The sequence below is a fragment of the Bos indicus genome, chromosome 26 (assembly GCF_029378745.1).
Source record: "Bos indicus isolate NIAB-ARS_2022 breed Sahiwal x Tharparkar chromosome 26, NIAB-ARS_B.indTharparkar_mat_pri_1.0, whole genome shotgun sequence".
In the NCBI taxonomy this organism is placed as follows: Eukaryota; Metazoa; Chordata; class Mammalia; order Artiodactyla; family Bovidae; genus Bos; species Bos indicus.
The window spans coordinates 42276154-42302717 of NC_091785.1; the positions used below are offsets into that span (position 1 = coordinate 42276154).

Genomic DNA, 26564 nt, shown 5'->3' on the forward strand with positions numbered 1-26564 from the left:
TTCGCCAGAACACTCGGCAGTTGGGCCTTCTTAAGCTTTTTTGTGCTGTTTGTGGAAGGTAGACAGCAATGTAGTTGGGTATATAAACCTTTTCTCAAAATGTTTTAAAATGCATAAAATATATAGGATCACAAAGGAAATCAGTTACCATAAAAGTGATACGTATACCTTATATTGGGAAAGAAGAATATGTGCTTCTTAAGTAAGACCTGACAGAAGTTTGGATAACAAGTATAGTTTTGAAGTGGTGATGAGCCCCCAACAATATTTCAACAGATGTAAAGGTATCTGTGATTTGGTGACAGTCACAGATGATAACGACTGTAACTTGTTGCCAACATTCATGATCAAAGAATGCTGATTTCTCTGATTAGCATTACCTGGCGTGCTGTGATTCATGGGGTCGCAAAAAGTCAGACACGACTGAGCGGCTGAACTGAACTGAATCAAATATTAGCATAATCTCTAATATTCCAGTTAGAGGTTAGTGAAATAAAATATAGTTTTCCCCCCATCTGTGTTCATGGGCTTTGTTGTTCTGCCCATAGGAGCCTGCAGACCCCAGATTTGATCATTAGTACTTCTGAGTGCAGCAGAACTCTGGGCGGTTGAGTAGGAAACAGATCAGACTCAAGCTTCAAAAAGTATTTGGCAAGGCATAAATAACCATTATTCCATTCAGCTAGCAATTGCTGCTCTATACAAAAAAATGTGATGATATGGTGCAATGGGTTATAACCGTGGAAAATCATTTTGATGGAGTGGACACCAAATTGCAGAGGCTGAGGTCAACACTGAAGGGCAGGGGGCAGTTGAAAATCATCATGGAAACCTTGGGCTGAGCTGTTAAAGGCAAGGCAAGGAGACATCTCCTTTATTAAGAACTGCTGTATTAAAAGGAAATCTTTTTTTTTTTTTTTTCTGCCCAAAAGGAGAGGTGTTATCTTTCAATGCTTTAGTTTATAATGGATTCCATTCACTTAGCATATACAGCCACTATTTTATGATGAATATCTTCAGTAATCTCCTATACTTGTACACCACTTCTTAAAAGTACGTTTGCCCCTGTTATCTTGTGTCTAAAGTAACTGCTATGGGTTGGACGGTCATATACTTTATCAGTAGCAATATTGAGACTAAGGGGGTCACAATTGTGTCAGCGGGGAAAACTGGATGCAGTAAGACCCCCTGGCATCTTAAGTTTCTCAGTGCTGGGTTTTCTGCTGAAGATCAGCTTTGGTAGAAAGGTGATGTACAGTGAGTTCTGTAGTGGGTTTAGTGAAGCAAATCTCCCCTAGAAATAAGAAATGTGGGCAGTGTATTACCGCTTTTGACGTGCAATAGGCAGGATTCCGAGCATTTTGTGGAGAACGTAGCTTGGCCCATTCTTTGATTCCTTCAAATATAGATTGAGGGCCCCATCCGGCCACTGACCAGAAGGGCACCCACACTCACCTCCAGCTCCCCTTCTCCCACTCTTCTTCCCTCCTTGTGCCTGCTACTGCTGGTCACTCTGTCTCCTTCTGCTGCTTAGCAACACTCCCCTGCCCCACCCCCGGAGAAGTCGGACGGGGGGCCCCTTCATATTTGCATTTCTTACTTCACTCCTTCTGTCCTGTGTGTTCATTCTTGTCGTCTGTTTAAACAGGAAAAAAGTGGTGTCTTCCCCTACCTTTTATCTAGTCCCAAGTTTTCATGTCTCAGCTCTGTCTTTTAATGAGGAAAAAAGAGGTCCGTGCAACTTTGCCCTGAATTGTCTGTCTCCTAATTCTCAAAACAGAATCAGCTAGAAAAATTGAGATGGACACATTTTTTTTTCCCCTGACTGGCCAGTATTTCTTTTCCCCAGGAGAACCCAGAGCAGACCCCATGTACTCTTAGGCACAGAACTGCAAAGACTAACCCATATGTAGGCGAGATTAACAGTGATGTCAGACATGGTGACTCTTGTTTCTTTTTTCCTCTTTTTATCAATAAGTTTTTCAGTGAGAACTCAAAGCTATTAACAGAATATATTGCAATATATTACTACATATGCTTTTTTTTTTTCAGGCCAGGCTTTACTGGGACTCCTGCTGCAGGGTAGGGGTGTATGAGAACAAACCAACAGGTTCCCTTGCTTGCTCTGCCCCCCAAGGAAGGCTGCGCTTGTTCCTTATATGGGAAAGGGTAGGGACGTGTCCAGGGCTCAGGTAGGAGGGTGGCTTGCTTAGGTGGTCTGCCCACCCCTTAAGTGGTGTGTGCTGCGGCATGCTTTTGCTCCAGGCTCTTCAGACACGGCAGTTGGGATTTTTGGTCTCTTTGTATCTTTTGCCCAGAATCTGCCCTAACTGCTCATGCAGGCAGTTATTTTTCATCCCATTTAGTTTCTTTGTATTTTCTTGCTGGAGGAGAGGTTGTTCAGGTATAAGCTTTGCAGCAGTGCAGCAAAGGGTCCCAGATCCCAGACCTGTCTCATTCCCCACTGAGAGACTCTACATTGTTGTTCTTAAGATGCTGAAGGTCTCTTCTTCTGAAACTTCCTCCTGCTAGACAGGGACCGCAGACCCTAGAGGTATAGAAGTCCCTCGATGACTGTTCCAAGGACCTGTAGGGACCTGGGCCACTCTCCACTGGAATGGGCTGAGTTCCTTGAGCCATCATGAGCCTTACATCAAGCTGTTGGAGCCAAAAGGACACAAACTTAACCAAAAGGTTAAACAAGCAAGGGATGTAAAGGAGAGCAATAGCTATTGAAGGACCTAGAAAGAGAAGGAACCTGGTTAACTTTGGTCTTCCTTAATGTTGATAAGGGAGGCAGTATCATCTGGGCTTGTTCAGTTGACACCTCTCTGCCTGGACTTGTGCAGTTCAGTTCAGTTCAGTTGCTCAGTCGTGTCCGACTCTTTGTGACCCCATGGACTGCCAGGCCTCCCTGTCCTTCACCAATTCCTGGAGCTTACTCAGATTCCTGTCCATCAAGTTGATGATGCCATCCAAGCATCTCATCCCCTGTCATCCCCTTCTCCCACATTCAATCTTTCCCAGCATCAGGGTCTTTTCCAATGACTCAGTTCTTCACATCAGATGACCAAAGATTGGAATTGCAGCTTCAGCATCAGTCCTTCCAATGAATATTCAGGACTGATTTCCTTTAGGATGGACTGGCTTGATCTCCTTGTAGTCCAAGGGACTCTCGAGAGTCTTCTCCAACACCACAGTTCAAAAGCATCAGTTCTTCGGCATTTAGCTTTCTTTATAGTCCAACTCTGACATCCATACGTGACCACTGGAAAAACCATAGCTTTGACTAGACAGACCTTTGTTGGCAAAGTAATGTCTCTGCTTTTTAATATACTGTCTAGGCTGGTCATAGCTTTTCTTCCAAGGAGCAAGTGTCTTTTAATTTCATGGCTGCAATCACCATCTGCAGTGATTTTGGAGCCCAAGAAAATAAAGTTTCTGACTGTTTCCATTGTTTCCCCATCTATTTGCCATGAAGTGATGGCACCAGATGCCATGATATTAGTTTTCTGTATGTTGAGTTTTAAGCCAGCTTTTCACTCCCCTCTTTCACTTTCTGATATCAAGAGGCTCTTTAGTTCCTCTTTACTTTCTGCCATAAGGGTGGTGTCATCTGCATATCTGAGGTTATTGATATTTCTCCCGGCAATCTTGTTTCCAGCCTGTGCTTCATCCAGCCCGACATTTCGCATGATGTACTCTGCATAGAAGTTAAATAAGCAGGGTGACAGTATACAGCCTAGGCTTGTGTTTCCTTACTACTAACTTTTATCTGCTCTGGCACATTGATCCAAGTGCAGCAGGAAGTAGTTGCTCTGTCAGAAGAGTATCAAGAGTCAGACTGTTGTCAAGAACCATGTCAGGCAAGGGAACAAGAGTGTTTCCAAGTTCCCATAAGGCTTCAAATAGGACCCAACCCACTAAATCATTTTACTTAGCTGTCTGATGGTGCCTGTCTTTTGAACAGGTATCTCAGAGCTTCTGGCTTACAGGTATACTATTTTCTGTATATATTTCTGTATATATTTCATGACCTGCAGGGTTTCTGAGGGAAAAAGCTTGAGTCTGGACAAATGTACCCAACTAGATATCCCCTGCAGTTTGACAGCAATAGGAGTGGTTAAATGTACTCTATAGGAGCCCTTCCCTTTTGACAACAGGTGGTCTTGGAGAGACCCCTCTCTCCAGGTTTTAAGAAGAATTTGGTCCCCCGGGGTTTTTTTGTGTGTGAAAGTGCTACTCCTTCCTCTGTATTTTTAATGGGGGCTGGCTGTGCCTTGGGGCATAGTCAGATTGCCTAATTTGCTTTTTTTTTTTTCTCAACTTTACATTTGCTTTTTAATTTTGCAAAGCTTGACTTTGTTTCTTGCCTGTTCCATGAACTCTGTCTTGTCCTGACAGTGCCCTCAGCTTCTCAGAACTGGTGAATTCTGTCCCAATGTGCTCTCAGGCATTTGGCAGATCTTGAGTATATTCTGTTAATTTTTGTTGGCCGAAAGGAAAACACTAATTTTTTTTAACAGCTTCACTGAGGTATAATTTACATAGCAATATAATTCACGCTGTGTAATTATAGTGTGGTTGAATGGTATCTTCATATAATTTCTTCACATATGCAATTTACATTTATCCATTTATTTAACTTCCTATCTTTTAATACCCCTACACCTGACGTCCGATTCCCTGCATCCCAAACCACGGTTGTCTGTGCTCCTTCTCATCCTCTTTACCTCCATCTGCCTAGCATTTTCTGGGTTCTTCCCAGGTAGAGGTGATACTAGATATCCTATGTACTCTTTTTTTTCTTTTTTAACTGGAGGGTAATTACTTTATAATATTTTTTTGGCCTCTGCCATACATCAACATGAATCAGCCACAGGTATACATATGTCCCCTCCCTCCTGAACCCCTCTCCCACCTCCACCCATCCCACCCCTCTAGGTTGTCACAGAGCACTGGGTTGAGCTCCCTGTGTCACACGGCAAATTCCCACTTGCTATTTACTTTACTTACGGTAATGCATCTGTTTCCACGGTATTCTCTCAATTCGCCCCACCCTCTTAACACATGCCTACGGAATACTGAAAGACGGCACTGATGAGCCTGGTAGCTCAGAGGGTAAAGAGTCTGCCTGCAATGCGGGAGACCCAGGTTTGATCCCTGGGTCGGGAAGATACCCTGGAAAAAATGGCAACCCACTCCAGTACTCTTGCCTGGAAAATTCCATGGACGGAGGAGCCTGGTAGGCTACAGTCCATGGGGTCGAAAAGAGTTGGACACGACTGAGCGACTTCACTTCGTTTTCACTTCACTGATGAACCTACTTCCAGGACAGCAATGGAGATGCAGACATGAAAACAGACTTATAACAAGCACTTGAAATCAGATGGTGTCTCTCTCTCTTTTCTTTTCATTGAAATCGGATGGTCTCTCTCTGTTTCTGGTCAACAACAAATCCATTGTTGACCAGAAGTTGAAGAACTTGGGACCCTGTGACAGGGGGACACGCTACGGGCAGGAGGGGCTAGGCTTGCAGTTTCCCTGAGTTACAACCCTAACTGCTTCTCTTAGAGCACCACTGCTGTATTCTTAGGGATCCAAGGAGAGTTGGTCATTACCATTTGTTGAACTCCTACTATACAGTGGGTACCATGTTAGACCCTTGATGTGGATTGCTTCCACAAGGTTATTATCCTTATTTTCCAAAGGTTATTTCCTTATTTTTACAACGAAGAAAACTAAGACTGAGAGATTTTAACAGAGAGGTTAAAAACCACCTGCCCAAGATCCGCCTGCAATGCAGGAGACCCCAGTTCGATTCCTGGGTCAGGAAGATCTGCTGGAGAAGGGACAGGCTACCCATCCCAGTATCCTTAGGCTTCCCTTGTGGCTCAGCTGGTAAAGAATCTGCCTGCAATGCCGGAGACCTGAGTTCGGTCCCTGGGTTGGGAAGATCCCTTGGAGAAGGGAAAGGCAACCCACTCCAGTATTCTGTCCTGGAGAATTCCATGAACTGTATAGTCCATGGGGTCACAAAGAGTTGGACATGACTGAGTGACTTTCACTTTTCACTTCAAGATCACATAAGCAGCCAGACTGACACAAGTTCTTTTGGACTCTGGAGCCTGTTTTCTTAACCTGTATCTTCTGGTACTAATTAATGAGAAGCTGAAGGAAAAAAAAACACTGGCCACAGAAACCCAAAAAGCAGAGCTTCTTGCAGCCAGGCAGGGCAACTGGGACACTCAGCTCCCTCAGCTGTCCCCGGGCCCTCACACATCCCTGCCCCACGAGAGAATTCTCTTCACTGTAGTCAGTCAGTACTGTTAGAGTCCAGTTTTCCTAGCCAAGAAGTTACAGAAACATGTCCTTTGAAGAATGAGTTCCACCTGGAACGTTCTGTTTCCTCAAAGGGAAGAAGTAATTATGTGGGGAGACGTGTTCCTTTAGAACAGCTCCTTCCTGGATAACCCAGCTTGGGTTTTTGGTCACAGGATGGTGAATCTTAACACGCCAGGCCAATCTCTCTTATTTTGCTGAAAGAAGTTACAAAGGGTGGGTTTGTAAAAGTAACTCCCAAAGCAGCTGACGTTCCCTCCTCTCGACGTGCTTTTCTGCCCTCGCGCGCGTGCGTGTGTTCCCCACTCAATGGCGACTGTTCCCACAGCTACGAAGAAACTTCCCAAGCTGCCTGTCTTCCTGGAAAACTCCTCCTCATGCCCTAAATTCTTCTCAGTCAGAAGCTCAGCTCAAAGCGACAAGCAATGGACCACCTCTTGCCCCTCTGCAAACATTTACGGATGAGGAGATGATGATAAAGAGCGCAGGTGAGTGAACCCGGGTTCACCGCAGGTCTCCTCGGGTCACGTGGCCTTTGGTATTCGATCACACGGCCTGCGACAGGACTGGGGGAGGCGTTCTCCTGAGTTTGTGAATGGGATTTTTGTCATTAATTTTAAGTCCTCCTTTTTTCTTTTTTTAAAATTAATACATGCCAGATTTATAAGATAAAGACTTACTAGTATTTTTTTCCCCTACAGTTAAAAAATTTGCCCAGGAACAAGTTGCTCCTTTTGTTTCAAAAATGGATGAAGATTCAAAAATGGAAAAATCCGTAATACAAGGATTATTTCAACAAGGGGTATATAATTAATGATTATTTTAATTTCAAACTTTCATAAATACCTTCCAGTGTTAAAATGTATGCATACTTTTAAATTTAGGAATGGTAATGATGGCATGATTTCCTAGTCAGAATTATGTGACTTCTCTTTCAGATTGAGAGCCTAGTTAAAAAAATTTTTTTAATTGAATTAACTTTAAAATTAGAAATACCGGTGCTTTCTAAGTAAAATGTTAGAAGCAAGAGTGATTTCTTCAGACCAGTGGTATTCAACTGGGGGCTATTTTTGTTCCCCAGAGGACATCTGGCAACGTCTGAAGATGTGGTAGTCACAACTAGGTGTGCTGTGACGTCTAGTAAGATGCAGGCCGAACATTGCAGAGTGCACAGGATGGCCTGCTGAGACACAGAATTATCCAGCTCAGCAACGCCAAGGTTACGAAACCTTGCTTTAGTAAAGCTTCACACCAGAGCATCTACCCGAATCTCTGTGTATGTAGGAAACCTAAAGCAAGAGGTTCGCATCTGGCATCCATCAGAGTTAACCCGGGCAACCAATTTCCAACTTTTTAATTGGAAACTCATGGTGCTTTAATAGAAGCACAGTATATAAAATAGATAAAAATAGAAATGTTCTGACTGTGAGTATAGGGAGAGGTTATCAGCATGGGAGCCCCACGGAGAACATTTCAGAATCACCGGACTCTTCATCTCTTCCTTCTGTATGGGTGGGAAGATTTTTTTTTTTTTTTTTTTTTTTAAATACTAAGACTATCCCTGATAGCTCAGCTGGTAAAGAATCTGCCTGCAGTGTGGGAGGCCTGGGTTCGATCCCTGGGTCGGGAAGATTCCCTGGAGGAAGGCATGGCAACCCACTCCAGTATTCTTGCCTGCAGAATCCCCGTAGAGCCTGCTGGGCTATATAGTCCATGGGGTCACCAAGAGTTGGACATGAGTGAGCGACTAAGCACACACATGCAAGGCTACCCAGGTGACGCTAGTGGTAAAGAACCTGCCCGCCAATGTAGTGGTAAAAGAGATGTAGGTTGGATCCCTGCATTGGGAAGATCCCCCGGAGGAGGGCATGGCAACCCACTCCAGTATCCTTGCCTGGAGAATCCCATGGACAGAGGAGCCTGGTGGGCTACTGTCCATGGGGTTGCACAGAGTCGGACACTTAGCAACTTAGCACACAAGGCTGTTCCAGAACTAATAGTCCCTATTAGTTCAGAGCCATTGGCTTAAATCTTAACCAGTTATCCTGTTTGAAAATTAACCTTTTCCAGTAATTGTTTTATTTCTTACTGTTCAAATAATACTAGTTTTTTTTTTTTTTTTAATACCATATAGTAGTAGTTTTTCAGCTTTCTTTTAGCAGCGAAACTGTTGGGAAAATAGAATCTTATGTGAAGTCACAGTGGTTCAGAAAGCATCCATTTCTCAGCCAGGTCCATTTACAGAACCTCAAGGCTTCTCTGAGAGGTCTTGGGGTCCCACAGTTTGAGCTTCGCTCTCGTGAGGGGGTAGTTCTTGCAGGCAGGGTCATCTGCAGCGACAGGTTGCCTGCCACATCACAGTCACTCCTGCCTGCTTGTCACACACCCCTTGGGGGGTCTGCTTCATTTCACATCTTGCATCAGCTATTCTCAACCTCACGTGACTCCTAACTTCTGACCTCTACAGAGGTCACCTGCCAAGATAATTGACAAATATGTCCATCGGTGACCTTTTTAGAGAAGCAGTGTCTCTGACAGCTGTTAAAGATACGATAGTCTAATATTCTCACGCCTCTGTCAGCCTTCAGGCACCTCCCAGTCCTGAATTCTTCCTCATAGAACATCATTGCTGGTTTGCTCAGCTTTTCTATCCTCCCCTTTATGGTTCTCACTTCCTATCAGCTAAGTTTGCCATCAGCTAAAAACATAACAGCCATACCCTGGCTGCAGCACGTGCAACTCCCTACTACCTGGAGAGGGCAGAGAGAAGCATTCCTCTTTGCCTGGTCACAGCTTTGTGTCTCCCCGCACCCACCTTAGTAAAAGGCAGATTTATTCTATGTGAAGAGAAGTCAGAGTATACACAGTTTTGGGTCTTGAATTACATGTGCACACATTCTCTTGCTGAAACAAGGACACTTAAAAAACAGAATATTGTGGATGTTTCATGTTCCAGACTGAAGACTGGTTACTGAATAGTCAGGCAGTTACTGAAAAGCCTTGAGCAGTTTTGACCACGATTGTCAGGCACCTGGGCCTTATCTTGTGTGATTCTAGAAAACACTAGACCACATGTGGTCTGCTAACCATCTGAACTTGCTGAAGTGGCCCCAAAAGGAATGGCCATTCAGTTATTCATTCAATTATTATCTCAGTTTAAAGGGTCAAGGTCTCTTATTTTTGTTTTTTAGATCCCAAAAGCAAATAGTTGATAGTTCTAGCATGTCATTTTATCTTTTGAAAATATATTTCTGTTATAGATTTTCCTGTTTGTTATAGATTTTTTTTTTTGTTACTTAGAGGGATAGAGCCATACCAAATAAAAATAATATATGCATACAGAACTTAAAAATCAAGAACATATATAATTACAAATTATTTCTGAACTCATTCTTGCAAGAAATTGTCCCATATAAAAAATAGCTTTCTTAATGTATGTTTCCTTCTTTTTCCTTTAGTTGATGGGTATTGAAATTGACACAAAATATGGAGGAACAGGAGCTTCATTTTTTTCCTCTGTCCTAGTGATAGAGGAGTTAGCCAAAGTTGATGCATCTGTGGCTCTGGTATGTGACATTCAGAACACATTAATTAACAGGATGATTAGAAAATATGGAACAGAAGAACAGAAGGCTACCTATTTGCCCAAGCTAGCTACAGAAAAGGTGAGTTGACATGAGTTGTTGAAATGGATCTGATCTTGTCTAAATGTAGGATGTTTTCAGGAGAAAAGTAGCTACAGTGTTGGCTTTTCTGTTTAAGACCACAACACAGCACCACTAATTACTCAAGCAATGCTCAATAAATTAATGAGCTCAGACGGTAAGGAATGTGCCTGCAATGCAGGAGACCTGGGTTGGATCCCTGGATCAGAAAGATCCCCTGGAGAAGGGTATGACACCCCACTCCAGTATTCTTGCCGGGAGAATTCCATGGATAGAGGAGCCTGGTGGGTTACAGTCTATGGGATCGCAAAGAGTTGGACATGACTGAGTGGCTAATACACACTAGAAAAATACACTCGGAAAATTTAGAGAATTACCTTTGCACAACTAAATTATTTCTCTTTTGGGCCTAATTATATCTATTGTTTTGATTGATGGTTTCATTTACATTGCAATTATGAAAACCAGTTTAATGAAATGTAACTTTGAATATGTGTGCTTAGATCTTTAAGTTTGACCTAGACAAATAGTGGGATGTATTTTGGGAAATAATGCTGTCAGAATGCTGTTACTATTTCGATACATACAGGCTTTTGGAAGTAGCCAGAAGTTTTTGATTTTCAAGTGTTGATTTTGCTGTAAGTGGGTATTTGTTATGCAGAATATAAATACAGGTCTTAATTTGGAATTTTTTCCTCACATGTGTAGGCATCAAGTATCTGCATTTCAGAGACTGGAGCAGGTAGCGATTCATTTGCTATGAAGACCAGAGCTGATAAAAAGGGAGATTATTACATCATCAATGGGTCAAAGATGTGGATTAGCAGTGCTGAGATTGCTGGGCTGTTCGTGGTGATGGCAAATGCAGACTTTTCTGCTGTAAGTTTGAAGAAAAACGTGCTAGCCATTGCCCCTCATCTTTTCTCTTTGTTTCTTTTCTTTACTTGCATTTTCTTCTTAGGACTTAGTCTTAAATTCTCCATTCTCCTCAGAATTGGAAAGGTTAGACAGCTGACATCTTTTCATCCACTTATTTACTAACCTCCTAAAACAAATATTACAATTAACAATAAATTTTAGCTACATGGAGGACCATTTAATTAATATCCTAATCTGTTAGACAGGAGGCTAAAATCTTAAATTTTATAGAATTTCAGATTTTCTGTTTAATAATGAATTTAAGTAGCTATTTAGTACATTTATTTATTTTTGATGTGGATCATTTTAAGTTTTATTGCATTTGTTCCAGTGTTGCTTCTGTTTTATTTTTTGGCCAGGAGGCTTGTGGGATCTCAGCTCCCCAACCAGGGATTGAACCCACACCCCTTACATTGAAAGGTGAAGCCTTAACTACTAGACAGCCAGGGAAGTCCCGTAGCACATTTATTTTTTAAAATTCTTTTTCTAGCACATTTATTTTTAAGAATGTTTTATTACATTCTTAAAATAAGAAGGGCTTATTCTTATTTAAAAGAAAAAGGGCTTCCCAGATGGCTCAGGAGTAAAGAATCCGCCTGCCAATGCAGGAGTCACAGGAGACACGGGTTCAATCCTGAGTCTGGAAGATCCCCTGGAGGAGACAATGGCAACCCAGTTTTCTTGCCTAGAGTATCCATCATGGACAGAGGAGCGTGGTGGGCCATAGTCTCTGGGGTTGCAAAGAGTTGCACATGACTGAGCACGCACGCACACATTCAGTTGAAAAATAGACATATAGCAAAATGGTAAAGATTGCTTTTGTTTTTTCTCTAGGGTAACATTAAATAAAATTTTGAAACTTATAAAGTTAAATGTAAGATGGGGAATTAATTAATCATGTAATACTTTTGTGTTGCTTAATAATTTTGATAGCAACAGTAGTTTCTGAAAGTGTGAAGTAGATTTTGAATCTACTTGCACCACTCTGGTTTCATAACACACATGGTACAACTCTGAGTTCATTAGTAATTAGTGCTGAAGTCTGCTGTCAGTTTTCTGTTTACTTTGAGCCCTTTGGAAACAAGAGATCTTCTCAGTCCAAGTGGTGATAGCATTTTAAATCTGCATTTCAGGGGTATAAAGGAATTACCTGCTTCTTGGTCGATGGTGATACCGAGGGCCTTCATGTAGGGAAACCAGAGAACAAATTGGGAATCAGAGCATCTTCCACCTGCCCAGTCACATTTGAAAATGTCAAGGTGGGTATCTTAGACAAGGAATAAGCTCTGCCTGTATGTATAGTTGCGAGTAAGGTATCAAAATTATTAGTCCTACACAGGAGAGTATTTTGTAAACCTCTTGAACAGTGATCTTAGTTGAGGTCATGACCTCAGTGTGCTTCTCACAAGCGTTGAGACCAAGGTTGAAACCCTGTCTGCCCAGCCGCTGGTCTCAAGTGCCAACCCAGAAAAGTCATCTCATTCATAGTTTAGCAACCTGTTACTTGTGCACCAAACATGGCTTCAGAGGAGGAAGCCCACAGCAAGGCCACAAGGTGGGGCTGTTGCCCAGGAAGAGTGGAAAACAGCCAGGCAGCCCCACCGCAGGTGAGAGCTGAGTCTTAAAAAAAAAAGAAGCGATGACTGGGATGGGGTGCTTTAGACCTGACTGAGGTAGGGCAGGGTGCGATCCATCAGCTGCCGCTGGTGAGAATGTCGCCTTTTTGGCTCCCTGGTGACTGTGTATGTGCTCCTGGGGTGTCCTTATGGGGTCGTGTGAGCCTCCCTGCTGCACCCCAGCTCTCTTTCTTCTCCTCATCTCCCTTTGCTTTCCCCACGCTGCCCACTCTTGTCTCCTAACTGCTCATGTTAAGAAGCTAAGTGTATTTTTTTTAATTTCTCTCCTGCTATCCATAAAGCAGGTTTATTTTTGTGGCCATGCCACACGGCTTGTGAGATCTTAGTTCCCCAACCAGGGATCAAACCTGTGCCCCCAGCAGTGAAAACACAGAGTCCTAACCACTGGACCACCAGGGAATTCTACCAAGTGTATTTTTTTTTTATTGCTCCTAGTCAGTAAACGGTGTAATCTGTGTCTTCACTCCTGCTTTATCTTGTGTCCACATGCACGTGTCCACACACACCCCTCCGTTGATTTTTTCACAGTAATAGTCTAAACGGAAGAGAGGCTGACAACCCGTCCACGTTTTCTGCTATTCCTGATCATTTATCTCACACTGTAGCATACAAGTAAGAGTTTGGGGGGGGTGGGCAGAAATTGTTATTCATTTATGTTGTTGATTAATTGTATGAGATTTCATTCTTCTAGATTCAAAAGATGTCTGTGCTAGGCTCTGGAGGATGCAGTAGTGAACAGCGTGGACTTAAGTTCTATCCCCCTGAGAGTGCGTGGGAAGCAGTTTAGAAGGAGTTTCAGAGACATACTGGACAATTTTCTAGGAGTTTAATGAATACTATGCTAGAGTGTTATCACAAAAACTAAGAGTATATGTGCATTTAAAAATATATAATCAAAATGAATTATGGCAAATTAAATTGAGAAATAACTGCACATTTTTCTTTTCAGGTTCCAAAAACAAATATCCTGGGGCAGGTTGGGCACGGCTATAAGTATGCCATCGGGAGTCTTAATGAAGGCAGAATAGGAATCGCTGCCCAGGTTAGTCAAATTTTACCCTTTAACTTGATTCTTCCACACACAGTCAATTAAAATGTAAAAAGAAAAAAAAAAAAAAAAAAATCAGTAAAACCAGTGAGTATTTGGAAGCTCTTCAACACAAGATGGCGCCCTTCCCTTCCATGAAGCAAAAGAATAGCTTCTGGCTGTGATTTCTTTAAAATTCCGCTTTGGTCAATTATGTAATGTCCTGAGACCCAAACAGTGGCTTAGAGCTAACAGTTTTTTTCTGCTTTGAGAGCATTAAAGTATTATCTAATACCTGGATCGATAACTTAAGTACATTGTAGATTAAATGTGGTATTTCTTTTTTGAAAATCAACTTTTCAAAGCATGCAATTCATTTTGCAATTTTAAAAATGAAGAACAAGTAACATTCAGGGGACTTCCCTGGCAGTCCAGTGGCTGACTCCATGTTCCCAGTGCAGGGGCCCGGGTTTGACCCGTGGTTGGGGAACCAGATCGCACGAGCCACAGCTGCAGAGCGCACGTGCTGCAAGGGAGATCCAAGATCCCGGGTGCCGCAACCAAGACCCAGCACAACCAGATAAATAAACATTTAAAATAAGTAAATAAATCTTTCAGAAAAAAGGAAGACGTTACAGTCTAATGTGTAGTGAGAGTCTCTGTAGATAATGAAAGATTTTTACTTAATGTTTTGCATGTGAAAAGCAAACAAGTTTTTGCCCTGGCACTTAGAGATAAAATGGCAACAATTAAACAGATATACAAGATAAGAACAATTCAATTTTTTTTAACCAAATTTGCCCTTTAAATAGCATATTAAATTTTTCTATTAGATGACACCAGTTGCTTTCTAGAATCACAAAGTGAAATCTTTGGTTTTATGAATTCATTTTTGTAACATATTAACTTTTAATCAATGAGTATTCAGAACTCAAAAACTTACAGCTTTTAGATTTTGAAGATACTGCATATATCAACTATTTGGAGTAGTTAAATTATAATTTTACTCTAGATTTTTCTTCACTACTGTTAATCTGCTAATAAAATATTCTTAGCTCAAAACTTAACCCATATTTCCCACAAAACACAAATAACATATCAGTCAGGAGAACTGGCTTATCTTTTCATTTTAAAGTTTTTCCTGTGATTCAGCTTCATCGGATATGGCATTAAAAACTATAGCATTGGATTTTGTTCTTCCCAGACACATAAATAATACAGATGGCTGGCAGTAAATACACAGCCTGGGCTTTAGTGTAATTACTCCAGGTTATCGTATAACCTAATTAAAAGTTAAGGTCAGAAAAAAGAGAAACAAAGAGTAAGATCTGGTAGTTATTATTTCTTGATTAATACTGTGAATGCCTTTTAGAGAGGGAGGCACCTGTAACTGAACTGAAGGCGTCCATCCTTAAAACTCTGTAGTTATAAAGAATTTTAGTTTTTCATTATTTATAGTGAACATTGTACACTGTTTTGGAAAAGCCTCTGTTGCCTGACAAGTGATCACTACAATTTGTGTCCATAAACTATATTGTTGACATCCTGTGAACTTTAGTTGTAAGAGTTTAGCAGCAGCATCTTCTCTCACAGCCGAAAGTACAGTGAGTTGCTGCTTCATTTTAATTTGCTTTGGGGGTTTTGACTTGGTTTGGGTTTTGTCCTTAATATAATGGTGCATAATATTCCATCCTCCAGAAAGTTCAAAGTAAAAGGCTGAGGAAAAATTTGAATGAACACTAATGAAATATTGATAAGTTTGTGGGCAATTCCCCCCAAAGCTTAACTATTGATTTTCTTTTTCCTTTTTCTAAAACCTACATGGTTTGATGTAATTAGATAGTGATTTAACAGCTACCTAATGTTGAAATGTAGAAACAGTTTCTAAGCTCAGATTTATTCAGTTCTTGTGGAGATGGGGATGGCAATGAGACAGTCCAGCTATAACTGCCACCATATCCTGATTTGTTCCTCAAATGTATACACTGATATTTTTACTGGCATCTCTGTGTCAGTGGTCCCCAACTCTCGCTGTGCATTAAATCATTAAAGAGTTTTCAGAATGCTGGTGCTCAGGCCCACTCTCCCTCCCCCTTCCGTCCCATGCCCAGGGTTTGGGTTTGGTTGCTAGACCCTCACAGTGTTTGTTTGTTTGTTTTTCCACATTGAAAATAATTTATTGAGGTGAGGTTTGTGTAACAAAATTAATCGTTTTAAAGTGAATAATTCAGTAGCATGTGTTATATTCCCAATGTTGCTTAGCGGTCACCACTCTTATCCTAGAACATTTTCGTCGCCCCAGAAAGAAGTGCTGTGCTTTGAAGGACTCACCCCGAGTGCTGGATAGACTCTTAGCTTTATGGTCCCTCTCATCAGTTCAGTCACTCAGTCGTGTCCAGCTCTGCAACCTCATGACTGCAGCAGGCCAGGCAGATGGAGGGTTCTGACAAAATGTGGTCCACTGGGCAAGGGAGTGGCAAACCACTTCAGTATTCTTGCCTTGAGAACCCCATGAACAGTATGAAAATGGTCCCTCTCATATCTGCTCTAAGTCAAGCGGCAAGGGAAGGAGGGTGGCTGAGCATTTGTGGTCCTGGAGAGGTTACTGCTCAGGGCGGCCCCACATTGGTATTTTTATTATTTGAGTTCCCCTAGATGATTCTAACAGAGAAGGCAATGGCACCCCACTCCAGTACTCTTGCCTGGAAAATCCCATGGATGGAGGAGCCTGGTAGGCTGCAGTCCATGGGGTCGCTAAGAGTCTGACATGACTGAGCGACTTCACTTTCACTTTTCACTTTCATGCGTTGGAGAAGGAAATGGCAACCCACTCCAGTGTTCTTGCCTGGAGAATCCCAGGGACGGGGCAGCCTGGTGGGCTGCCGTCTATGGGGTCACACAGAGTTGGACACGACTGAGGTGACTTTGCAACAGCAGCAGCAGATGGTTCTGACGTGCTGTCAGGATTGAGAAACACTGCTCCTTTATGTCCTGACACCCAACCCACCGAAGTTCTTGTCATTCAGTCGCTAAGTCCTGTCTGACTCTTTGTGACCCCACGGACTGCAGCGTGCCAGGCTTCCCTGTCCTTCACCATCTTCCAGAGTTCACTCAAACTCAGGTCCATTGATTCGGTGATGCCGTCCAACCATCTCATCCTCTGTCACCCTCTTTTCCTCCTGCCTTCAGTCTTCCCCAGCATCAGGGTCTTTTCCACTGAGTCAGTTCATCGTAATCGATGACCAAAGTATTAGAACTTCAGCTTCAGCATCAGTCCTGCCAATGAATATTCAGGGTTTTCTTTAGGATTGACTGGTTTGGTCTCCTTGCTGTTCAAGGGGCTCTCAAGAGTCTTATCCAGCACCAAAGCTCTTATTAATCCTGATCATATATGAAATGGACCAGAAGATAGAAGGTTCAGAAGCAATAAAATTTCTGAGGCTTAGTTTGCGTCTAGAGACTCAAGCTTAAAGAAGAAGAATCCGTAAAAGTGGGCATCACCACACCAAAAAGTCTGCCTCCATGCTGGAATCAAATATACTCTTCTTCATAGGAAATTAGTCACATTTTCTCCCAATTCACGACTTTATGACTTCCTAATCTAAGCTTAGTGACGGTGGCAATAGAACACAGAGAAAGATGGAACACCCTGCCTTCCTGCCTGCTTAGTCACATCCAACTTTTTGCGACCCCATGGACTGTAGCCCACCAGGCTCCTCTGTCGATGGGATTTCCCAGGCAAGCATGTGGAGTGGGTTGCCATTTCCTTCTCTGGGGAATCTTCCCAACCCAGGGATCGAACCTGAGTCTCCTGTATTTCCTGCATTGGCAGGCAGGTTCTTTACCCTCTGAGCCATCAGGGAAGTGTTCTCCCAATTACTAGAACTTAAGTTCTATAAATGCAGTGGGTGAAGGTCATTAACATATGCCTCACCATCTTGGTATGCCTAGTTCTTTCTCTACCCCAACTTTTCAATTTGCCTGTAAAAAGAATTTGTAACCTGAATAATCAAGAACATAAAGTATTAATAAAAAATAAGAAATTCTGATTTTTTTTAACAGATGCTGGGAGTGGCTCAAGGCTGTTTTGACTACACTATTCCATATATTAAAGAAAGGAAACAATTTGGCCGAAGGGTATTTGATTTTCAGGTATGTAATTATTAGCATCTTTCTACTGTTCCATACTCGCGTCTTCCTGTTAATGAAAAGCTTTGTCACAAAGCCGCAAGGGAATCCTCTCGGGGATTTTAATGGGAGAGGCACAGGGAGGAAGGAATAGGTCTCAGTGTGTATACTTGTGACTGCATTGACCTTCTCCAAGGGCAGAACAGTAGTCTTTGAGGCCTGGTTATGGCATGATTGAGGATACACCGGTGAGCACTTGGGAGCTGCCTCCTCGTGGCTTCCAAATTCCAGAGCCTGGGGTTTGTGGTCAGACATCCTGGGTTAGAATGTTGGTTCTTTGTCTTGCTGGCTTAGTCCTTGAGCATGTTACCTCACCTCTGCAAACCTCAGCTGCCTCATCTGTAAAATAAAGGTAACACTACATACTCTTTAGGATGATTTGGAATCAAATAGATGTTTTAAGGGGCTTCTCTGGTGAATCAGATGGTAAAGAATCTGCCTGCGATGCTGGAGACCTGGGTTCGATCCCTGGGTTAGGAAGATCCCCTGGAGAAGGGAACAGCTACCCTCTCCAGTATTCTGACCCGCATAGTTCCATGGACAGAGGAGCCTGGCAGGCTACAGTCTATGGGGTTGCAAAGAGCCGGACACGACTGAGCGGCTTTCACTTTCTTTCAGATGTTTCAAGTGCTTGACACAGTATTAAAAATAACACTCACATTTTTAAACATAATTCTACGATAATTTATCTTTTAAATCTTCGCGTGCATGCTAAGTTGCTTCAGTTGTATCTGACTCTTCTCGACCCCATGGGCTGTAGCCCGCCAGGCTTCTCTGTTCATGGGATTCTCCAGGCAAGAATACTGGAGTGGTTTGCCATGCCCTCCTCAAGGGAATCTTCCTGATCTAGGGATCAAACCCGAATCTCCCACGGCTCTTACATTGCAGGCGGATTCTTTACCACTGAGCCACCAGGGAAGGCTTTAAATCTTGGCAGTTGTTAAACAATTTACATGAACTTTGAAAAATTTTTCAGAAGCAATATGTGGAGTGGTTGATTTTAGATTGCAGGTTTTAAACTGCCCTCTGGTGGCTCAGTAAAGAATCTGCCTGCAATCAGGAGGCCTGGGTTCGATCCCTGGTTTGGGAAGATCCCTTGAAGGGAATGGCTACCCACTCCAGTATTGTTGCCTGGAGAATTCCATGGACTAGAGGAGCCTGGCGGGCTACAGTCCATGAGGTCGAAAAGAGTTGGATACAACTAACTAACACTTTTGCAAAATGAATGGGTTTTTTTGGGCAAGTATGTTTGAGTCCGTCAGTGTTCCATATACAGGCGGGATTTTGACAACGAGTTGGGTTTCCAGAAGCCGTGATTCTCTACATTGGATCTGACCATTGCAGGGGCTCCAACACCAAGTGGCTCACATGGCCACCCAGCTGGAAGCTGCTCGACTCCTGACATACAATGCTGCGAGGCTCTTAGAGGCTGGGAGGCCGATGATTAAAGAAGCATCTATGGCCAAATACCATGCGTCAGAGGTAAAACAAACAAGAGTAATGCAGTCTTTTAGATTTTTTTTAAAAAACTTATTTTGTATTGGAGTATAGCCGATTAACAATGCTGTGATAGTTTCAGGTTGCAGTCTTTTAATTTTTAAGAAATTTATTTATTAAGCCTGTCATTTAGGAACGTTGCTTGAACATTTGTTTGTTTTTCAAGTAAAATAACATGGACCTTCTAGTTCCTACACAGGAAATGCAAGAAAGTAAAGCTGCCATAGGAAGGTGCTTTAACTCTCTAAGGTTTCCATGTTCTCATGGCTCTCGGGTGGAAACCAAGTCACCCAGGTCAGGTGGAAAAGCCACTGTAAACCCCTAGGTGGGCCTCAGCTGAACACTGGCATCGTGGCTGTGGTTCCAAGTTGGGGCGAAGCGAATGCCCTGGAGATAATGTGAAATAGAAAGTCGCAGGAAGATACCATCCTCGTGTTGACTGTACTCAGCATGTAACACACTGGGCTTGGGCTGAAACTTGGTCGCATCACAGGGCTTGGCAGTGTGTTAGTCACTCCCTGGCCTCAGATATTTCTTTAACCCCTTCAGTCCCCAGGTCTAATCTTGTGCCTCAACCTCCCTTCTGAGCTCCAGACTAACAGATCCGCTTCTGCTTTACCCACCCCGCCCCCCTCCCCCGACCGCCACCCTCCCTTCCCGCCCTGCACAGTCACAAACCTGAGTCCCCTCAACGCCCCTCCTTTGCTCCCACTCCCTGTTGAATCCGTCATCCTGTATGAGAATTCCGCCCCTCAATTTGTCTCGAATTTGTTTCTTTCTCCCCTAGTTTTTATTACCAGTCGTCTAGTCCAAGCTGTGCCACCTCTTCACCAAAACACCGGAGGCAGCTTCTGACTTCTGGTTGGTCCCTGTGGCTTCCTCCAGTCCAGTGTCCCTTTCAAGGTGTCCATGAGGCATGCTATGCTCCAGTTTTAAACCCTTCAGTGACTCCTCACAAAAAATGGGAACTTTTTATTCACCTATTGTTGCTTTGAACAAATTACTGAAAATTTAGAGACAGGACAGTTCTGTCGTCTCACAGTTCTGGGGTAAGACATCTGAAATGAGCCTCACGGGTGGTGCAGTGGTAAAGAATCCGCCTGCAGTGCAGGAGACGCACAGAGACTTGAGTTCGATCCCTGGGTCAGGAAGATCCCCTGGAGGAGGACATGGCAACCCACTCCAGTATTCTTGCCTGGAGAATCCCATGGACAGAGGAGCTGGCAGGCTGCAGTCCATGGGGTTGCAGAGAGTTGGACACGACTGAGCGACTGAGCACACACACACACACGTGCACACACATTCACACACATGTGTCTGCACACGTGTGCATGCACACACACACGGGGTGAAATTTGAGTGTGGAGCTGCCTTCCTGGGGGCTCTGGGTGAAAGTCCATCTCCTCTTCTTCCCCAGCTTCTAGAACACACTCACTTTCCGAGACTCAGGACCCCTTCCTCCGTCTTCACAGCCAGCAGCGTGTAGTGTGTTAGATATTCCTGTGTCTGTGGTCACAGCACCCTTCTCTACTTCCCTCTTTCCCTTGTAAGGACCCTTGTGATGACACGGGACCTGCCCAGATAACCTGGGATCATCCCTTAACTTAACCAGCCTGCAAGTTCCTATGCCGTGTAGGTGATGCACATTTATACTTTCTGGGGATTCTCCTGGGGACACCTTTGGGGGCCAGCAGATTATTTAAACTGCTCACATCACATGAGGCCCACTGCTGCCCACACCCATCCCCTTTTCACAGCTCACCCCGACCCCAGCCCACTGGTCCTCAGGCCTTTGAGGTCGATGAACCCACTTCCCCGTTGGAGCCTTTCTATGCGTCAGTCCTCAGTTTGAAACGTCCTTTGACTTGTCCTTTAGTTGTCAGCGAGGCTGTACCTTCCTCACCCATTGCCCCATCTAAACCACGGCATCTCCTCCCGCAGGCTCTTCTCTGGCCCCATAGTTTTTCAGTTTTGGTGATCGTGCTTCAACATCTGTCTCTCTGAATGACCAGCAGGACCTAAAGGGCAGTGACTGGTCAGCACCCTGGCAGAGTGGATGATACAAGAAGCCCTTGGTTAACATTTGCTGAGTAAATGACACCGTCGACAAGTGTACAAGTCTAAAACAAAGACCCTAATTCTCTTAAGAATTTTATGAACTAATAGGAAATTTTCCATAAATGGTATAGGGACTGGGACGAAGAAATGTTAATTTACAAAATAACCTCGCTCCTTCCAATTGCCAGTGGTAGTGAATCCACGTTACTAAGAATGTTTTAGTGTTGGTCATGTGTAAGTTATGTGGTTTCAGCGTGATTTGTGCTTCTTTTTGGTAGCTGGCAGGCCTCATTACCAGCAAGTGTATCGAGTGGATGGGAGGAGTGGGCTACACCAAAAGTTACCCTGTGGAAAAATACTTCCGAGATGCGAAGATTGGTAACTAGAGTTTTTAACACTTATTTTGTTTTATTTGACTCTTAGGCGTTTTAGGCTGTTGTGTTGGTTTGATGTTTTTGTTGTTACTACTGGCACCTGGGCAGAGGCAGTTTTAAGTCTTCAGTTACTATGTTTCTTGGCTCTCCTTTTTTTGTGGCTGGATTTTTCCCCCACTACTTCTTCCTTCAAAAAAGTAGATTTATTATTTTTTAAACAACAAATTGTCTTTTTAAATGCCTCAAGGCCTCTGAAGGCCTTTCAGTAAAACCACAACAAATTCTACTGTCTTCATTTTTCTTTTACTAAAAATGTTAGTATTTTTGACTGGCTTAATGCCGTTGCTGGAAGCTCAGTTCTAATTTTAGACATTAAGTGGGTAACCAAGCTTGAGCGTTACACTGCTCTACTGCCAGGTGGGAAGATAGAAACTCAGCCAGTTATAAAAGCTGCCTATTCCCAGGAAACCATCCAGGCTTATGCATTGATAGTTTAGGAACGGGAAACTCACCTGTTTAATACTGATTCTGGAAATGTGTAAATCAGGTGGAATATTGTCATCTCTTAGGTAAGATTACCTTGTAAATAATACCACATTTAGGGGACACTGCATAGTGTTCCTGGTACAGTTTTATAGTAAGTGCAGAGGTGGTGTTTGCAGACCTGATTTGTGTACAGACTCTTCCTGTGGCTCCACTCCTTTATGTTCCTTTTCTCCCCTTTCTTTAAGGCACAATTTATGAAGGAACTTCAAATATCCAGCTGAACACCATCGCAAAGTGCATCGGTGCGGAATACTGACAGGACAGCCAAAGAAGCGGGCCCCCTCCCTGGTGCCACTGGTGTTAAATTTTAAACTGTGTGCCTTGTTGGGGGCTGTGGACCTCCATCTCACTGAGTGATTTCATTTGGGCCCTTCATCTTGGATCTGAGACCCTTTCTGTCTTTTCTTTACAATCTGCTTAACTTAGGCACAGAAAATCATTTTTAAAATTTGGGAATAAGTGTACCATAGTTTCTCCAAAACTGTTTTTAAAGCTCTGTATGCATTATCATTCTAGCTACTGAATGTGTATGCTCCGGGGTCCCCGTGACCCAACTAAAGAGCCCGTGTGCTTCAGCCAAAGATCCCACATGACAGAAAACCTGACACAGCCAGATAAATGAAAAAACATTTTAAAATAAATAAATAAAAGATGATCGGACTTAAAAAAAAAAAAGTCTCTACATTAGTTTTCAAGTATGAAGTTTAAATAATTTAATAATCAGAATATACTCAACATTGTAATATTCATTTTACCAACGATGCTGTTTACTTCTGTTTATATTGAATACTTAAGCTTCAATTTAAATTGAATACTGAGTAAAATTGTTTACTCAAGCTTAGTTATTGAGCTTTATCATGATAGGTAATTCAGAAATTATACTTTAGTTTGGTGATTCTCCAGAGGGGTTGTCTTACCCTCTTAATGAAGTGTATTAAAATCTTGTAAGGAAGGAGAAATACAAGAGAGCTGTAGGGGTCAAAAAGCAGATTGAGATATTATTAAAAAAGGACATATCTGGGAAGGCAAAAATCTGTTGTTTTACAGTCAAATTATAGAAAGGCAAAGCTCAACAAAATATCTAGCTGGCAATGCCAGTTCTTCAGTGTCAGGGATTCTTGACCAGGAGAAGAGGATCTAAGTCCTCTGTCCCCTAGAGGGGAGGTGGACAGTGAAGGGCTGAGTGTGTTGTATTTCCTGAGACAGGGCAAGGATTAGAGGCGTTGGAGAATGTTTCACTGTTCATCCAGTTGTTTAAAGCAATCACTGCTGTCAAGTGGGAAGCACTTTAGTACTTTAATGAAAGGATGACGTTTATTAAGAAAACTTGACATTTTCAAAGTAATTTTGCTTTACACATTGATGTTCTTCAAATTTGTATAATGCATATCATGGTTAAGTATTCAGAATTGTGTAAGTACAGTGGAGATAGGAGTTACGTTAGAATATTAGAAAGACATATGGACAAATTTAGACTTCTGATCAAAAGAGATTAAGTCTACTTAACTTTCAGATAGGGAGCTGACAGAAACTAATCATGCAGTCTTTCAGAACAAAAGGACAGTGCTCTGATAAAGAAAGTAGGGATGGATGAATTGTCCTAAAGCGGGGCAGGGACATCTTTGATTTCTGTGGTTATTTGAGTGAGGTGGGCTTTTCAGATGACAGAGTAGAAACCAACATCAGTAATACTAACTTCCTCCCCTGGAGTTATAAACATGTGAAGCTACAATAAACCTTGTTCAGATTAGCAGTACGAGAGAGGCTTCTGTGTATACCTGAACCTTGAATTTATATTTCATATTGATACAGTTCTAATTGTGTGTATGTTTTTGTACATGTTCTCAAATAACAGTTGAAAATCATGTATTATAGTTAATATCTGTCCCTACCTTCTTCCATTAGTGAATTTTGTTATTGTACCATTTACCAAAGAGGATGTGGTAGGTTTTCCTCATAGTTCTTCCATTATAGCTTTTCTTAATAACCATGACTTTGAGGGTTTTGAGTTTGTGTCCAGTGGAAGGACAGGCTTGTTTACCTCCTGAAACCTGTCATTACTCTTTGTTAATTTGAGGATAGGGCCATTACGGGGCCCAGAAGGAAAAGCCCTGAACACAAGCACCAAGTCATATTTATGTGGGCAGAGCTGGACTCACCCCAACTGCCACGTTAGTATTGTCAGGAATTTCACTTTACAACACAAAAATGAATCGGTGTCAAAGATTTTAGAATTATGGAAAGCTCCCAATTCCTGGTGTCTCGGTAAAGAATCTGCCTGCAATACAGGAGACCAGAGTTCAGTCCCTGGGTGGGGAAGATCCCCTGTAGAAGGGAGTGGCTACCCACGCCAATACTCTTGCCTGGAGAGTTCCATGTACAGAAGCGGGCTACAGTTCATGGTGTCACAAAAAGTCAGACACAACTAAGTGACTAACACTTTCACTTTCAAATCTTAGAAAGACTTTAGAGACCCATCCAGCCAACTCTCTTCATTTTAAAAGTGAAGGATTCATATAGCCCAAAATACTTACCCAAGATCATCCGTCCAGGGCCAAAGATAAAACAGAGATCCAAATGTACTGGCTCCCAATTCTGTGCTCTTCCTACTGTTTACCACTGTCTCTGTTCAACACATTCTGGATTTCATCCTTGCTATATTTCAGTCCTCTTATTGGTTTATTTTAGGTTTAACTGATAAAAGAATAACATGTCAGAAGTGTTAAGACTGATGGGTGTCATTACTTACATTTATAAATCACCTGACGAATATACCAGCTCTCCTAGGATGTAGCTGGTATGTCAGATATGAGGATGATTGTAATCACTTGGCTTTATGATTATGGTATGTTTTAGAAAATGCAGTAATCCTTGCTGATGTATTTTTGCTTATCTCAGAAAGTGAAACTTTTGTTGTAATGGTGCACATCAGACTGTAATCAGTGTTACAAAATCAATATTCTATGGAGAATGAAAAAATAAAGCACTACCTGGAGGCTTTTGCTACTTTAATAAAGCAAAATTGTTTGTTATGCATACAGAAGTAAGAAAACAATGTACTCTTCCCGCAAGACAGACACTGTACCTTTGCTTACCAAGCTGGTAGCTTGCCTGTCATGTAAGCTGATTTTGTTTGTTTTCAGGGAAGAGACCAATTTTAAATTCATGATGCTAAATAAGATTTTTACCAGATTGATCATCCCCCTCCCCTGCTTCTTTTTAAGGCAAAAAAAAAAAAAAAAAAAAAAGCAGCTCTTCAGTGGAGAGGTCACTTCTTTTGAGCACATCTTCACGGTATGTATGGGGTTTCCCTGGTGGCTCAGACGCTAAAAGCGTCTGCCTGCAATGCGGGAGACCTGGATTCGATCCCTAGGTTGGGAAGATCACCTGGAGAAGGAAATGCCAACCCACTCCAGTATTCTTGCTTGGAAAACCCCACGCACGGAGGAGCCTGGTAGGGTACAGTCCATGGGGTCGCAATGAGTCAGACTTCACTTCACAGTATAGCTCACATAAATATCCAGCTGATATTTATCCCTGTGTTTGTAGTATCGCGTCTGGAAATCTTGCATTGTCGGACCTTTTCCTCAGTGATACACTGTTGTCTAAGCTCACAGGAGGTTTCAGCCTATCTCTTCCCCATTATTTCCTACAATGTTTTAGAAATCTAGATATCAGTCCATCTGTATGTCTGTCATTCAGTGATATGTGTCGGGCAGTCCCTGCGGCCAAGAGCACAAGGTGCTGTGCGCTCCAGGCTGCCACGCAAAGATGAGTAAGACGGTATTCTTAGCAAAATGTTTATGCCAGGTGTCTTTTTTTTCCTGTTCTCATTAGTGAATCCTCACACATAGAAAACCACCAAGGCCAACCCTATGCAAAAGTATTTAGGGACGTCCCTGGTGGTCCAGTGGTTAAGACTCGATGCTCCCAATGCAGGAGGCCTGGGTTCCATCCCTGATGAAGGAACTAGATCCCACAGGCCACAACTAGGAGTTTGCATGTGAACTAAGACCTATCACAGCCAAATTAATTAGTTTTTAAAAAACTCATCATTTAAAACAGTATTTCTTTAGATCCATTAGAATGATAACAATAGCACTAAGATCTCTCACGTTCTTATCACGTGCCAGGCATTATTCTACACTCTCGACATGTTTTTTAACTCAGTCCTATACAGTAGGTGCTCTTGTGAGCCCATTTTAAAGGCAAGGAGACTGAGGCATGGAGAGGGCATAAGTTGCTTATTGATACATGACAGAAATGGTTCAAACTCAGTCTGGCTGGTGAAGGCCCTGTCAGATTCCTTCCT

The 26564-nt window shown here is 42.6% G+C and overlaps 1 protein-coding gene across 1 annotated transcript in view; it reads left to right on the forward strand.

Moving 5' to 3' along the window:
* ACADSB (acyl-CoA dehydrogenase short/branched chain) overlaps positions 1-25247 on the forward strand; it is a 52264-nt gene extending 27017 nt beyond the window's left edge. The window contains exons 2-11 of the mRNA XM_019988630.2: positions 6671-6830; positions 7044-7144; positions 9801-10007; positions 10716-10886; positions 12059-12184; positions 13512-13604; positions 17652-17741; positions 19122-19259; positions 21611-21710; positions 22438-25247. Of these exons, the coding sequence (XP_019844189.2) occupies positions 6671-6830; positions 7044-7144; positions 9801-10007; positions 10716-10886; positions 12059-12184; positions 13512-13604; positions 17652-17741; positions 19122-19259; positions 21611-21710; positions 22438-22508 (1257 nt within the window). The 3' untranslated portion in view covers positions 22509-25247. The remainder of the gene's footprint in view (positions 1-6670; positions 6831-7043; positions 7145-9800; positions 10008-10715; positions 10887-12058; positions 12185-13511; positions 13605-17651; positions 17742-19121; positions 19260-21610; positions 21711-22437) is intronic.
* Positions 25248-26564: the final 1317 nt, after the last annotated feature.